Below are 16,505 nucleotides of genomic sequence, written 5' to 3' on the forward strand. Positions count from 1 at the left end.
GGAAAACAAACACTGCTAGGGGTCCCTGATGACTGGATTTGGAAAACACTGCTATAGAGACTCTTGCTTGGGCTCCCAAACATTTTAGACCACCCAATATAAATCTGCCAACTTCAACTCTAGGCTCCTTGAAAGTGTGGAATGGTTTGACAGCTATAAATAAATACATTGTTCTACCTATTCAGAACTTGGCAAAACTGATCCCCAATTTGAGTTTCACCTCTTGGCTCACAAAGGCAAACAAAACACTAAATAGTTTTAATGTCAGCAGACTCCCTTTTGCTCTTCCATGTTCTCCAAGTGCAATTCAATCATCTCAATACATTTACAAATATCTTCAAATCAAGCATTGGGTCAACATAGTTGTAAAGAACCAAGTTCCCATGTGGATGTCACCAGACCCAATTTTGAATAAACTAGGGCAAAGGGTAAGGAGCAATTACATTTTGGTATCAGGAATAATTACAAACAAAACTCTCCTTTAAGTCCCTTCCACAACTTCACTGGGAAGAAGACCTAAATAAGACTCTTAAGAATGCACAATGGCAACAGATCACTTCCCATTGAATGTCTAAACCACTAAGGGAGGCAGATTAAACTTTTAAAATAGGTTAGAGAAAAAAGGGAAAGAATGATCTCATGGGGCACTCATAATGGATATGAACACATATATGTAAATCATATTTATCTGATCAGGACTTTTCCTGAATAAATCTTTATTAATGTTTATAAACTTAGGTCTATTAGCGAAGTATTAAAATTTGTAAAATAGATGACAAACTGGATAGAAATAACAGTTAAAAAGACAAATACTTTTGTCTAACCACGCTGCTGCTCTTTATTGGTAGACCAAACTCTATGTATCTTGTCCCATGACATGTATAATCAATATTTGGTCTATAACACACCCTTAAAAAGGAATTTGTCGTGTCTTGATTTATCAATTTATTAATTTATCTCCTACTTAGGAGCAAAATAATATGCACAGTTGAGAAGCTGATTGTATAATGTAGATGTTAATAAACACACACAGAGCTCATGGCACCCATGAATTCCTCTATGTGCTTATGATTCCCATACTAGATAATACAGCATTAATCTGTTACTACCAGAAAACACTGCAATCTAATTACATGTAGAACAAAGCATTTATGCCACATTATGCATGAAACGAGGGAAAAAAAAAAGTATAAAACTTCTTTATTTTAAACAAAAACCAAGACCATGTCTTTATCTTTGTCCTACAGATGTTGCTATATCTGCTGATCACTGTTTTTAACAGTGACTGACTGGAAGAAATTTGAAAGGGGGGAGTTGAGTGCAGTAGAGAGCATCAATGAATTATAAGAGGCTCACTCTGGCACTGAACACTGATCCCTTTCAAACATCTCTTGGAAAAATGCTATCTAAAGCAGTATCATGCATTTATTTTACAAAAACTAGGTGTAAAAAGTATTTAAATACGTCAATATGGTGTAAGACATGTCCATAAACTACCAAAGGTGAAGCCACAAATAGGAATAACAAATGTGTTTACTCCTCTTCATTTTAAGTGTTAACACCTGTTATATGCCAGATACTTTATTTCAGTGTTATTACCCGGCAATTCTATTCAGACATTCTGGAATTACTCATAACAATTTGGCCAGAAGGTGGCCCTGCTCTATTAAGTTCGAAGAACAATAATATATTTACCTCAGCATAACTTTTAACTGGCAAGTCAAACTTTTATAATGTGCCCTCAGGATATATAGTAGGTACACTTTTGGTGCTGTACCACTTGTGTTTTTTGGGTTATAAGCCAAGCCTTTGAGGTCTCTGGCTTCCTTCCAACAAGTGAAGGTTGTATTTTCTTTTATTAGATTGAATATAATGGTGTGTGCCAAATGTCAGATAACAGACACAGAGAGAAAAAAATAACTATATTAAAATGTTAGCAAGTAACAACAGAACAGAGCCTACCTCTTCATCTGCATATAGTGGTCATTGGCTGCCGGTCTGCATTCAGCCCGCTGCACCACTATACCTTCAATGGCCAATTTGTCTGCAACAAGAAAAGTAAAGGTCAGAAGCATAACTACAAATCAGCACACCTTATTTCCACCAGAAAGAGCAGCTGAACTACCTTTTATAATTATCAGCACCAGAAATAATACAATAACAATTTGAAAAGAAAAATAACTTATGGTCAGCAAAATAACCATGTAAATGCTGCACAAGTTACTAGTAGGACTCCTTAGGAGAATAAATCTGATTGTTAAACCGATAGTAAACCTGTTTGGATCTCATTAGCACTGTTCATGGTATGTGAAGCACATTAAAACATCAGCTGGTGCCTATTTGGATATATACACACTCATAAAAAAGGTATCGTTGGCATTAATTTAATTACTGTAGAGACTTGAGAGAAATCTAAATAACTCCATTTATATGGTCACAAGAGAGGCTTCATAAAGATAAAATATTATGTCTCAAAAGCGCATGAAGGGCTTACACAAAATCTTAATATATCAATTTTACTCTGTTACTGCAGCTCTATCTGCAATGACTACTCTGCAAAAGTGCCCTGTTGATAGGATTAGTCTACACTGTATCATTACCGAGTAAATAGATTATAAATCATTAAGTCACAGAAGATTACATTATAAAAACTGCAAAACCATCTCTCTTGGTTTTATACAAACATTTGGTCTTAAATGACAATTATCAACTTTGTCTTTGGCTATGAATGTTGGATTTTACACCCCATCTGATGTTAACCACTTCATGATTGGATGGTTTCTGCCCCTTAGGCCCATTCTGGTTAATAGCATTCTAAAGCTGCATATGACAATTTTAAAGCAAATGCATGTAAAGATAAAAATCAATTCTATTCTATATGTCCTTATCCACTTGCATCTGGTGTGTTTGCGTTGAGGCTATGACATACTGCTTGTTAGATTTCAATGTATTCACTGCATGCTACTACTTTAAAAAAAAAAATAAACCCCGATGGGCACACAGTGATAAATACAAGCAGTTTAATTGGCATTTTGCTGTATTTTTCACATTCATTTCTATGGCCCATTCATTTAAATATGGGAAATTGGTGCACTACATGTAGAAACTCCATTGAAATGAATGGACCGTAGACATGAAGGGTGCTGCACAGCAGTAGTAATTATTTTTCCCCTGTACAACAACAGAGATTCAAAGCAGGGAGTCACCAGGACTCCCTTATTGTCAGACAATCACATTGCGGTTAATGTAGGAAAATAGACTGATTGCCTGAGAGGATAAGGCAGTGATGGGCTACAGGTGGCCCCCCAAGCCTTCATCTGTGGCCCCCAGCTCCTTCCCGATTTATTGTCAGATTTGCTTGATATAGCTTGTCACACTTATTAAAAATATCTGCTATGTTATTACAGGTAGGTGTCTCTTTCTTTTATTGTTTTAATTTATTGAAAGGTTACATGCGGCCCTTTTGAAGTTTTGAGGGACGCCCATGCCAGCCCTGAAGTTTCAGGTTGTCTGTCAATGGACTAAGGCGAGTCAAGGAGAATTGATTCTTCCCTCATTCTGTGGTGGGGCTCTGAATGGTGTTTTATTTGTTGCTGGATTACCCTTTGGATTAAAAGAAAAATATCTCACTTGAATTTCCCAACAGTCCCCTGCCAATCTGATGGAACCCAAATAGACTGCAGCAAAAGGTGCTTCTATGGGGGAAAGGGGCAATTATTGTCTGTTCTTATTTCTAATTAAGAAAAAGCCATTTTTAAATTTGACAGAGAATTTTGTGTTGATCAGCGATGAGAATTCCCAGATGAATCCATGATGTAAGAAAATCAAATCAAATATTTCTCTCAACATGTAATCAGCTAGTTATGATGGATACCAGTTCGATATGGATATCAAATATGTTAAACATGTTTACAAGTTTTAAACAAGTTATATAGGTACAGCGACAAAAATCTGCATTTAAGTTTAAATGTTTTTATTTTTGCGCTTGGGTAGTGTAGCCATGAGTACAAATGGTGAAGGTATAAGTGAGCTGGGATAGTGCCAGGGATGGTAAAGAAAATATCAAGGATCTAACACAATTTGAAAAATGTTGGGGTGACTCATGAGATGAGTGTTAAGGAAGGAAATTACTTACTGTTTTTTATTTTTGAGAGAAGGTTTGATGGTCAGAAGCACAATAGCAGAATCAGTTTCCCACCTAACCTGCCTCACTCTGCCCACTTTATCACCTTGCGGTGTCACCCCATCCCTCGTCTCAGCCTCATCCCTGCCCATTAAATTGTAAGCTTTCACAAGCAGGGTCCTCTCTCCTCTTGTCAGGTTCCATCTCTTGTTCATCTGTGTCTCTTGCATGTGCTGTACAACACTGGTTTGTTATATACCTTACCTAGTATGTTTTAGGTACAGTATAATGCTTAATTTTCCACTATTCTTACAATTACGCTTCTTGAAAGTCATGTGTTTTGATTGTAGGTTCTCTAAGCCTTTGTAATACGTTCTGCTTTCCGTCTGTACAGCACTGTATATTTTTTTGGGCGCTTTATAAGTGAACAATAATTATAAGTTGCCATTAGATTCTGCTTATATTGGATCAAAGAATGTTGGTGTCTGTGGAGATCCAATCTGAACTTCCCAAGCAGCACTAAAATTTACCCTACATCTAAAAGGCACAAAAGGTGGGCACTGAGGTTTCTATCATCCACCTAGCAGAAGCGATGGGTGGCTATTATATTTTGAAGGAGAAAAAAAAAAAAAATCACATCTAATTGCTGTAATCAAGAGATTGGAGTGTTGGGGTGTCAGGATTCAGTTCCTGCTACTCTCTGGAACCCTGTACTATTACAGCTAAACTACCACTTGCAGTTCTTGCACTTCTCACAAATAATGAGTAGTGAGAAATGATGTATAGAGGCAGTGGAGAGTATGGAAGCAATTAAAGAACCACTTAACCTAAGGCGTACATCACACAAGAATTTCCGAGTTTCACATTTATCCAGCCCAAAAAATGGAAAATGTGAAAGAAAGAATTATTGCTTCAATAAAGTTGTAGATTTTATTATAACATTTTTGAAAATTGTCCGTGTTACTCTCAAAAGTAACACGGCCTGCTCACTATTACCGTTACTACATTAATAGTGCGCATTATTACTGTTAGTATGGTAATTTTTAACACTCATTTTTGCTTGCGGCTCAAAAATTTGGGTTAAAATTACCGTATAACCGGTAATAGGGCGCAGGCCGCGTTACTTTCGAGAGTAACAGGGCCAATTGAATTCCCCCCTTCGAGTATGAGGGATAATTGTCTGTGTCAAATCCATTATGTATGAGGGCTGTAAAAGGTATTGGTGAAGACAGGAGGTTAGAATGAATAATGATAAGCTTCTGTAACTAATTCAGTCTTCAGTCACATGCTAAAATGTTCAGAAACTGGAGGGGAACAGGGTCAAAAGTTCCAAAGAACAGGTACAACTACAGGAAAGCCTGCAGATATCTGCGAGCGGAGATAGCAGGAAAGGTTAATAACTGACTGATGCTCGAACGTGTGTAGTGCAAGACAAGAGCAATAAGAGTATGAGCACAAACTAGTTTTATAGATTAAAAATATAAAGATACTTTTGAAAATGTCAATATATATATAATAATATATAAATATAATAATAATAATAATAATAATAATAATAATAATAATAAAAATGAGGGTATTCTAACATGTGCATTATTAAAGGTTTATTGTTCGTTATTGAGTTAGAGATAATCGTCTTAAAGCTGTGGCTATTCTGTGTAATTATCAGTAGTGGACCACATTAGATACTCCAGGGCACTATGAATGCCTTAGTATCTTGAGAGCTATACATTGAATTTTCTAGAAGTATTAGAAGTAGGTCTCTCACACCGTGCAAATACAGACAAATCCAGTAATTCCACCTGACCTCCATCCAACTAGATTGATGGCTAAGTTGGGCACGGGCATGGCACACCAGAATGTACTTTGAAGAAAACAGGAAGAATTGACCTCACATGATCTATTCTAAAACTGGTGTCATCCAATGACTGCACACACATGAAGACAGAATGGTCATCGAAATGGTCATATCCTGGTGAGCTCCATGTGTGTAGCCAGTATTAATATGCGTCAATATTTTATACAGTGTGTCACCTTCCACAATGATGAATTGATATCATGAAATGAGTATGTTCGCAATCTAGTAGCATTAAAAGTGTGTCAGATTTCTTTTTTTATTTCTTCTTTTCTTATAAAAGGAGTTTAGCATAACCCAAAAAGCTGCACAAACCAGGGTTCATCACTGGGTAAGAAGCTGCCCCTTCTGCCAGTTTTGATTTGAAAATATTTTGTGAGGACGTAAACTACTGCTATATTTATTTATACTTTGCACCTGAAATAGACTTGTTCCAAAATGTTTCAATTGTATTGCATTTTATATCTATACAGTCACTGCCTAGATTCTCATTCTCATGAAACAGCTGTAGCCTTATGGTTTTATATGATAAGAGGTTCCGGATACTACAAGAATAAGGTTGAGGAGATGGGAGTATGACATGTAAAGATGTGAGGCTGAGGATAAATGAATCTATGCACCTCGCACACCGATGCTAAATGTGCAGCAGAGTTGATGAAATGTGAAAGTCATAGGTAAAAAGGCAGCTTTACCCTGTTAAATTTATTTAGAAGCTGCCTGTAGTACAATAAAGCTTAGACAATAATATATGACACTCTGGAAGGATTTTTTTATATATGTGATTCAGTATTAATCATTTAGGAAAAATAGATCTACTGCCTAAAAACTTGGGGTAATTTCTGTAGATTTTACTGGTTTCAAAAACTGTTTTTAACGGAAAAATGGGCTTCTACATTTGCCAGTCACCCAATATTATATTTATTTTACTCCTAGCTGTATGTATAACAAAACTATCAGAAAGGATTACACTCGAGCCACACTCCGGCTGTACAGTACCAGAAATTATATCATTATATCGGAGTTTTCAATTTCACAGATAAAATTTTCACTTCTCAGTAAAACAGAATACTAGCAACACCTTACAGCCTACTATCACTGCAATATTACACACACAGCAGTGTAAACCTCCCATGTGCAATTCTTGCTTCCCTCTTAGAAGATATTTTCACTTTTCAAACGTTGTTATAAGTCAATAATACATTATTGGCTATCAGCAGGGGTTGGTTGGGCGGGGAGGCAGGGGAGCATCTGCCCCCCGGGCCGGTTCCAAAGTGGGCTACCTTAAGCTGGGTCGCTGGGCCACATGCATTTTTTTCCTTTAAAATGTTCCTAATAGGCTGCCGAGTCCAATCTTGCCCCCCCCCCCCCCCCCCGGGTCTAAAATTTGCCAGCCCTCCCCTGGATATCAGTGAATCAGTTCAGCAGCAGCAAGTCCTGGTTATCAGTGAATCAGTTCAGCAGCAGCAAGTTCCATGACCAATTTATTTAAACAAAAGCTATTGTGCAAGCAGCATGGTGCATTAACTGGTTAACTTTTAGGTTATTTAGATAAAAATAAAATGCAAGAATAAATGAAGTTAGTGGTTATGAAAGTCAAATACAGTGTGCAAAGGTTCTGCCATCTGAAAGATGATCATTGCTATCTGCACAAATGCAATTCAGTGTTCTGAAAAGTACTATTAGAGAATCCCATTAACATTTTATGAACAGAGATACAAAATCTTATTATTTTACTAAAATTACTTTCAATACTGCAAAGGACTTGTCTCATGCTATGCTGATTCACAGCACGGACACAATAGTCTGATAATGTGTGCATATAGAAGATTGAAGATGGTGTTTAAATATTATGTCTCACAAAACGGACACAAATGCGGTACATATATTTACTGACAAGATAGATTTATAAACCATATAGATCTATAGAGGCAGAGCTGAAAGAGCCAGATAAGACAAAGACAGATTTAAAAGGACCTGGCCACCATTGGCAAGTTTTAAAACACAACTCCCTACTCCTTCATGGTTAGATAAAACTCCTTTGGAAAACCTATAATTAGTAACCTGCAAAGATTCTAGTTCCTAGGCATCATTGCAACAGGGGTCTTCAGATTAAATGACTCCAAATTCTACCAACCTGAATTTAATCAGCAAGCTTGCTGGAAGATCATGTCCCTAAATTAAAGAGTGTCAGAGTATCTCTCCAACACACCATTCAAACTGAGAGTGAGCTTTTATGCCTTGAGCACCCTTTAAACCAAACACTTAACCAAAGCTTGTACACTATGCTTGATGTGACATCACTGTCCATGTCTGAATCCATCAGCTTAAATAGGTGAAAACTGAGACTCTCACAACCTGGTCTTCACTTAGCCCCAAAGTGCGGCAAGGCAAAGAAGGCAGTCCCATAGGGAATCACAGGGAAATACAATGGGCTTCCCAAACACACTGTGGTCCCACTTAGACTAAGAAACCACTGCAAACAGAGGGGATGAGACACTAAACTGATACACTACTCTTATATAAGAACAGAAAAGCAGGCGGCGATTCAACATTGCAAGTGCCAGGAAGGAATGCGAGAAAAAAGTACCTCTCTCCCCGGGGACCCTCTTCCCTGACACACTCTCTTTTCTCCTGGCAGCCTGTCCTTTGTATAGTATATTTATTTCACCAACACTGGTAAACACAGATAATCATTTCATTTGCACTACCCTACCCCATTCCTTCCAACAAACAAAAAAAATAAATAAACAGGAATAGTAAACACAGAATTCCCCAAAAATAAACACGGAAAATTCAGATAAAAGTATACATTTGTATGTCCTACTTGTCCACTCTCCCAGAATGTGCTGGAGACTCCCGAATCCCGGGTAGGTCTCCAAGTAAAACAGGCCATTCTCCCGCATCCTGCCTACTTCCTAGTGAAGTGGACAGGATGGGAACCTCTGTGACGTCATCTGGCCCTTTAGCAATTGTCGCTTTAGCATCACTGCGTTGCACACTACAATGTTTTCAGCCAATTATCGCGCCAATCACCCGATAAACAACCGTTCAGCCCGATATCGCATTAGTGTGTACACTAGGATGATGAACAATAGTCGCACCAAAGCACAGACCATCGTTTGCTTTGATTGTTTAGCAGAACTATAAATCTTGTTAAGCTATAGAACGACATTCTGACAAACCTGTAGTGTGTAAGCACTCGCAGTCAGGATCTCCATAGAGTGTACAGAGTCATGATCTTTCCAGCCGACGGTTATGACAGTTGAAGAGCACAGATCTGAGGGTAAATCTTGTAAAATATGTATAGTGTGTACACATGAATCGGCATGCTGATCGGGATATTTTTTTTTCCAGTCGTTAGTAAAAAATCATTATAAATAGCATATTGGTCAGAAAATGCTGACGTGTGTACCCAGTAAGTAGTAAATGTACACATTGGGAGCACACGTAGGCTACAAAAAGTAGGAAATTCCTTCATATAGAGCATTTACATTTGTTGAAAGCACCTCCATTTAATTCAGTATTACAATTCTGTCCAGGTGATGTAGGCTAAAAACACAAAATGGATATACTACCGTGAGCTGCCTGCACAAGTTTAACCTCTAGGTTTTCTCAGTCTGGTTCGAAAATAGAGTAGCAGCTGTTTCTATGGTTATTTTACTGTACCACTACGTGTTACATAACTGTGTTTATGACCATAACACGGCAGTATATGAACTCAGCCTGAAACCTAGGGGGAAAAACACAGTAAAACAGATATAAAATGAAAAGGAATGGTAAGAACATTGTCAAAGTCAAATAATTGGATATGATCATTTCAATAAAATATCTGTCAATCTGATTGTCTATGTCTGAAATTATGCGAATAGCACGCTACGGCATAGAGGAGCGTAATTAACCACATGTGCGAACACTTACACACACACTAACACGAACACATACACTTGGAATTAGTTCATATAAAAATAGTTGCAACGCAGTTATTTGTAGTGAAATGTAGCAGGGTATATAGTTAAATATTGTAATGTTATATATACTTTAGTGAAATCTAAGGTTCAGGATACAGGAAACATTATGTCTGGTATCATTCAAATCTCCTATTTATCCGCAGACGTCCGGATAAATCGCCTAAAGGATTGCACCTTGCGTATGCTAGATATAGATTATAGGGAATAAATCATCATGAATGGTATTGTGTCTGTAATGTAAATAGACCAGTTTGAACTAATTTTCGGCGGGAAGATCAGTATGCATCTCCTGGAGAGCTGACCCCCACCCTTTGAGGGCATCGTTTGAACTGGCCAATGACCTGCATTACACTGGACCTTCCTGAAGACTGAACCTATGGAAACATGCCAAATCATCTGTATTATTTTCACTGTATCACTGACTGTATATAAGCAGGCGCTCTGGGGCCAACAGACAGTCTCTTTGACCACAAACTTCAGGACTAAATTACTGTATGCTGGATCCTGGGCGCCTGCAAACGTAAGGACTGTACTTATTTTATTTGGATTGTTACTCTGCTGCATTTTGCTATTAAATCGCATTGTGCTTTGGAACCATATAACTGGAGGTGGACAATCGTTTTTGGATAGGGACTAGACGTACATAACAACATATAGACACATAAATTACAACCATAGTTGCAAACTTGTATCTTGCTAATGTGGAATTACCCCTAGAATGACTCATGAGAAGGCTATCTGAGGATTATGGCACATGTAGTTCAACAAAAAATATGGAGAGTCTTCTATTACATAGACTAAACTTTGCAACTGAAAGCAGAAAAGCAACAATTATTACCTAATTCTGTTTCCTTGAGTCTCTCCATGGATCAGCAACTATAGGGTTATTCCTATACTTGCTAAAGGTTGGACAAAAAAATAAGTTTGCACTAGAAGTATATAAAATTACCTCCACCCTTCTGGGGTCTTCTGACTCTTTCCCAGTATTATACACCATATAACAAGAAAATACCAAACAATGCATAATAACCTCAAAATATGATTATTGCAATAGCCAATAAACTACAAAAAAGGCAGAAAGCAGACTGCCATAAAGGGACTCAAGGAAACACATTTACTGAATCTCCCACATATGGAATTAAGCTCAAGGCAGCACTTTGATGTCCAATAACAATATCCCCAGCACCGCCATGCAAACTCTTATGGCCACCTTTATTAGGCTAGCTGCTTAATTGCTGCCTTTATTGTCACTATTCTTTGTTGAGCGAGAGGCTGAGCCTCAATTTCATTGTATAATTGTATTTCATTGTATAATCACTCCTGCTGTGTACTGCTAGACCATGCCTTTCCATTCACTAGAATGTTATTTAGATAAGGGTAAAAGCTGGATCTCTTTAAAGTCTCAGATGAGCTATAACTACTACCAAGAACCTGGTAAAAGTGCAAGGAGCTGTGGATTGCCCAAAGGGAAGGCTGGTTAATTAAACATGCCGATTCATGTCAGAAAACCTGAGAAACCTCTGATGAGCCTTTAAAACAGGAATGTGGTGATCAGCAACCATTAAACCTATGAAGGTCATGAAGTCCCTTGGCTCTATTGTTGCCAGGATGGACCTCAAGGACTTCATCCAAAACCTTTTTGTCTTAAGACGTTGATATACCCAAAATCTACGGTTGTACTGACCACCCCTTGTACTCCTTCTTTAGTGTCCAGGGTTTGGACTATTGTAAACTCCAGTGAATAGCCGATTGTGAAAACTTGTGACAACCTTAAGTGTTCAATTGAATGTATCTAGATCTATACAGAAACAGCCTTCCATTTACCAGGAATATCATGTCCCCTAGACTCCTCTTATTTCATTGTGAGTATTTAGACAGCACCTTAGAATTTGTAGGCTTGAAAATTTTGTCTAATATATCCTTAATTTCTATGTATGCCATAGCTTCTGCCCATAAAGGCATATATTCTGGCTTTCATAAAATTGCGTCTTATGGGCTGCCGTAATCTACTCCTGTTTAGCAGTAAAAGCTGCAAACCCCCATACATAGCCTCTGAATCATTTCACCTAACTTCTGCTTGCAAAGAAACAGGAGGACCAAACACAAACTACAGTCTCTTGGTTGCAGCCTATGATTGGTCCTCCCACTAATACACATATCCATTGTAGCCACCCCTTTCCCACTAGCTTTCATCCCAGGCTGTGACAAAAACAGAGGAGTCCCGGAGAATGGATGCAGGAAACAGCCCCTTTCAGGCAATGGAGAAGGGACATCTTAGGAAAATATTTTACAAGGTGGATGTGCAGCTTTAAAACATCTAGCTCGGTCTTTTTCAAAACGCCAGTCTCAGTCTTTTTCTAAACCGAGATCTTCCATATGTCTGATTAATTTACTCTCTTCAGTTCCAGAACATTCTTTTTGTGAATTGGTGCCAAAGAAATGTACTGCATATTCAAGTTGCCATGAATTAGAATTACACGTTGATGCCAAGTCTACAATCCACAAGTATGCCTAGATCCACCACAATCATAGACTCGCTATTTATCCACAATGAACTTCACCTGCTATGCTGCTGCTCAATCTCACAATTTATTTAGAGCCCCTTGTGAGGATAATGTCTGGCTACTGCTGCATTCCAGATTGAGTTAATGTTAATGGTTTCCCTCCAATGTACTGCTAATAATAAAACAGATCACTAATCTACCAGGAGTGATACCAATAAATTGTCCACTAAGAGGTTTAAAGCATGAGCTACTAGGAGACAGAGATAAGTTAACAGTCACCTCTGACTAGGAAACCCCAAGCAAAGAGGACCAACACTACCAGAGAATGTATGAAAGAGTGTTAGCGGTATCAGGGTGCATGGAGGAGAGCTGCAGTGGGGTACAAGGATGGCAGCCGGCATCAAGGTGTGCGATGCAGAGAGTCATTGAGAACCTACATGTATTGTGCCACAAGAAATACTTAACCCTTTGTGGTCATATCTAAATACGCTTTAAGCCAGGCAATGATGTGCTGAAAGGCAATTTCATTGCTTAAGATTTTATGCAGTCAGTCATCTCAGATAAGCTTTAAGGCTTAATGGTAGAGCAACAAATCTTTACTTTCAGCAGTTTTTTTGGCAAAAATGTCCACACCCGGCTATGCAGTGCAAGATTATACCAGAGATCAAATTGGTTTTAACAAGAGCATTACAAGATAAACAAGAATTTAAGTATTACAGGTCCATTCATTGCATGCCTGCAGTGATTGCAATAATAAATATTAATGTTGTTTGCATTTCAATAATAACTTCTGCCCACCAAGAGATGACTGAAGACATGACCAGCTGTATAAATGTAGACCGTTTCTCCCTTTATTAGATGCCAAATTTTCAGTAACATATACTCCCCATCCCGCCACTGGGGCAGAGGCTGATGTGGATGGTTAAACATTCTCTGTAAAGCGCTGCATAATATGTTGGCCTATATAGAGATTAATAATAACCAAAGTAAGCACGACAGATCTAGTGTAATGATGCACAAATTAAGCGAGAGCAGCACTGGCAACATTTGTAGTTTTTAGGTTTATGAGGGAAGAGAGTCAACTGGAGTCCCTGTTTCCCCATCTTGTGTTGGCTCCAGCTGAAGTATAGTCTGGGACCTCATCTCCCCACTGCTGAACCATGGATACTGTACTCCACAGTACAAAGAGGGTAAATCATAAATGCTTCCCAGAGTCATCTGGTCTCCATAGAGAAGTACTGCTGGCTATAAAAATATGAGGATAAAAGTTTATAGGTTTAAACCATCCACAGAGTGGAAAGGCCCGTGGGCGAGCTGGAGAGACACCAAAACCTATATGTAACTATGAGAACTACACGCATAACCCAAATATCATGGTAGAACTGTCTATTTACAATTCATATGTAATATATAAATTATCCGGTAGGATAGTTATCTTCCAATAAGATCAGGCAAATATTTATTTTGTCTGCCTTGTATGCCCTTGTTTTATGTATGTCCTGTTTTCCATACTGTACAGCGCTGTGGAGCAATATGGCAACTTACAAATCTACGATAATAACTTTATCCATCATGTACCAAACAGACAATAGCCTGATAGCTCTGGGTCAGATGCAAGTGGACTGCACAAGACAATTTTCAAATCCAATCCCTATACAGAGACATGTAGCGCACCCCAAAAGAGATGATGGGAGGGGCGCGCACGAGGCATCCCAGCACATGGCAAGGGCGAGCACGGGGCATCCAGGCAATCAAGTTAAATAACTAAAAAACACCTGATACGTTTTTGTTGCAGTACCAGTCATTTAATCATTTACGAGACAAGACCAAGAAAAATATACTTTTTTCATAATTGTGGTGTGAACAGACTATTTTTTAGGCTACTAAACAAAAGCCCCATCTGTCCCCAAAACACTGTTTCAAATACAGTTTGGTAAACAAAGCGTTAAAAGAACAATTGTCTAACCACTGTGAAAACCTTAAAAAGGGCAGATCGAGAAGAGGCCTAAACCTGTCAGTCCGGAAACTTAATCTATTAGCATATTCTCCATAACCATATGAGACAATGAATTACCCCCCTTCCCCACCAATTTAACAGAGTAATATAGTTTGTATGTCATGTAAATACATGACTTGACTGAAAGTGCACACACTATTTAGATCAGTACAGCAAAAACATAATAAAAATCATGGTGGTCCCCAAAATAATTATTAAGCCTTACAGTACCACTTACATATTTGCCATTTTTTACAGCTTATCTGCCCCCGATGCTCCATTTTCCTCAGTAAAAGGGGGAAACTGCAAAAGATATATAGATATATATATATATATATATATATATATATATATATATATACACACACACACACACACACACACATATATATACATATATTAGTACATTATTAATTATGTGTTTGGAGAGTGCAGAGTATCCCTGTTTTTCTGTCTATACAATGTGGGCAACCCCCTCTTGCACCCCAGTCTGTACATGGTGAGTGCAGAGGATCTATGTCTGTTTTTGTTTATACAATGTAAGTCCCATCACTCTTACACCCCATTCTTTACATTAATTAATTCCAACTTGTGTCAGGTGAGTCCCAGGTCTCCCATGGCTGCTAGTGCTTGGGAAAGACTTGCCTTTAAAAGCTGTGTGCAGGTAAGCCTTAAGCCCAGATAAAATAGCTCAGCATTTGATCATGTTAGGACTGACCAGATTGGGAAGACTTTGGCGTGAGTTGGTCAGCTTAACATATACTGCAATATGTGGAACTAACATTCCCTGTTTTTATTATAGAACAGTATTTAGTACAGCATTAATTATGTGTTTGGAGTGCAGAGTATCCCTGTGTTTATATATATATATATATATATATATATATATATATATATAGTACTATATGGGGTAGACAGTTTTTCCAAATATTTGTACAATTTGAACTGCCAATTTTCCAACTTTCCAGTTACCATTGTATCTGTTCAGCACACCTATAAATGTGATCTAAACTAACAGGAGTTTAAAATGTGTCAACGCTGATCACACCCAAATCTATATATCTTCTCCTGACCTCTCCTCTTCTATACTAATTCGAGTAACCAACTGTCTTTCTGCTATCTCCACATGGATGTCCCAAGGCTACCTAAAGCTCAACATAGCCAAAACAGAACTTATTATCTTCCCTTCTGACAGAGTCACCACTTGCCCTTAAATCTCCCCTTCAATAGCACCACAATTTCCTCAGCCTCCCAAGCCCGGAGGGCCTTGGTGTCACACTTGACTCTGCTCTCTGCTTTATTCTTCACATCCAGACTCTCTACCAGTTCTGTCAACTCCACCTTAAAAACATTGCCAGAATATGCAATTTTCTTACTCAACATGCTACCAAAACTCTTATCCATTCTCTTATCATCTCCTGTCTTAACTATTGCAACCTCCTGCTATCTGGCATTCCTCACACCCATATATATCCCCACTTCAATCCATCCTAAATGCTGCTGCAAGACTGATCTCACCGCTCCACATCTGCTGCACCACTTCGCAAATCCCTACACTGGCTCCCTGTATCCTCCAGAATCAAATTCATATTACTCACCATTACCTACAAAGCCCTCAACAACAACACCCCTGCATACATCTCAAATCTCATATCAAAATACTCTCCCTCCTGCCCTCTTAGATCTACCTCTGACACCTTCACCTTGTCTCGTCTCGGGTAACCACCTCTCATTCCCGCCTACAAAACTTCTCCAGTGCTGCTTCCCACTTGTGGAATTTCCTACCACGCTCAGACAAACTTTCCGACAGCCTCCAAATCTTTAGATGCTCTTTGAAAATCCATCTTTTTTTTTTTTTTTTTTAAGAGGTGACCTTATCCTTGATAACACTATTTACACTAATGCACCCTCACAACTATCCTAATCTCCACTCTGAGCCACACTCGCTCCTCTTGTTTCAGCTGTGCCCTCTTCCCTTTAGAATGTAAGCTCTTCAATGAGCCGGGTCCTCCATACCCTTTGTTTTCATGTCTCCATTCATTTTGTCTGCCCTGTCTGT

At 38.4% G+C, this 16,505-nt stretch overlaps 1 protein-coding gene across 1 annotated transcript in view; it reads right to left on the reverse strand.

Moving 5' to 3' along the window:
* GTF2F2 (general transcription factor IIF subunit 2) overlaps positions 1 to 16,505 on the reverse strand; it is a 171,777-nt gene that overhangs the window by 65,391 nt on the left and 89,881 nt on the right. Inside the window, exon 6 of the mRNA XM_075199735.1 lies at positions 1,963 to 2,044. Coding sequence (XP_075055836.1) covers positions 1,963 to 2,044 — 82 coding nt within the window. The remainder of the gene's footprint in view (positions 1 to 1,962; positions 2,045 to 16,505) is intronic.

Source organism: Mixophyes fleayi, chromosome 2, assembly GCF_038048845.1.
Source record: "Mixophyes fleayi isolate aMixFle1 chromosome 2, aMixFle1.hap1, whole genome shotgun sequence".
Lineage (NCBI taxonomy): Eukaryota > Metazoa > Chordata > Amphibia > Anura > Limnodynastidae > Mixophyes > Mixophyes fleayi.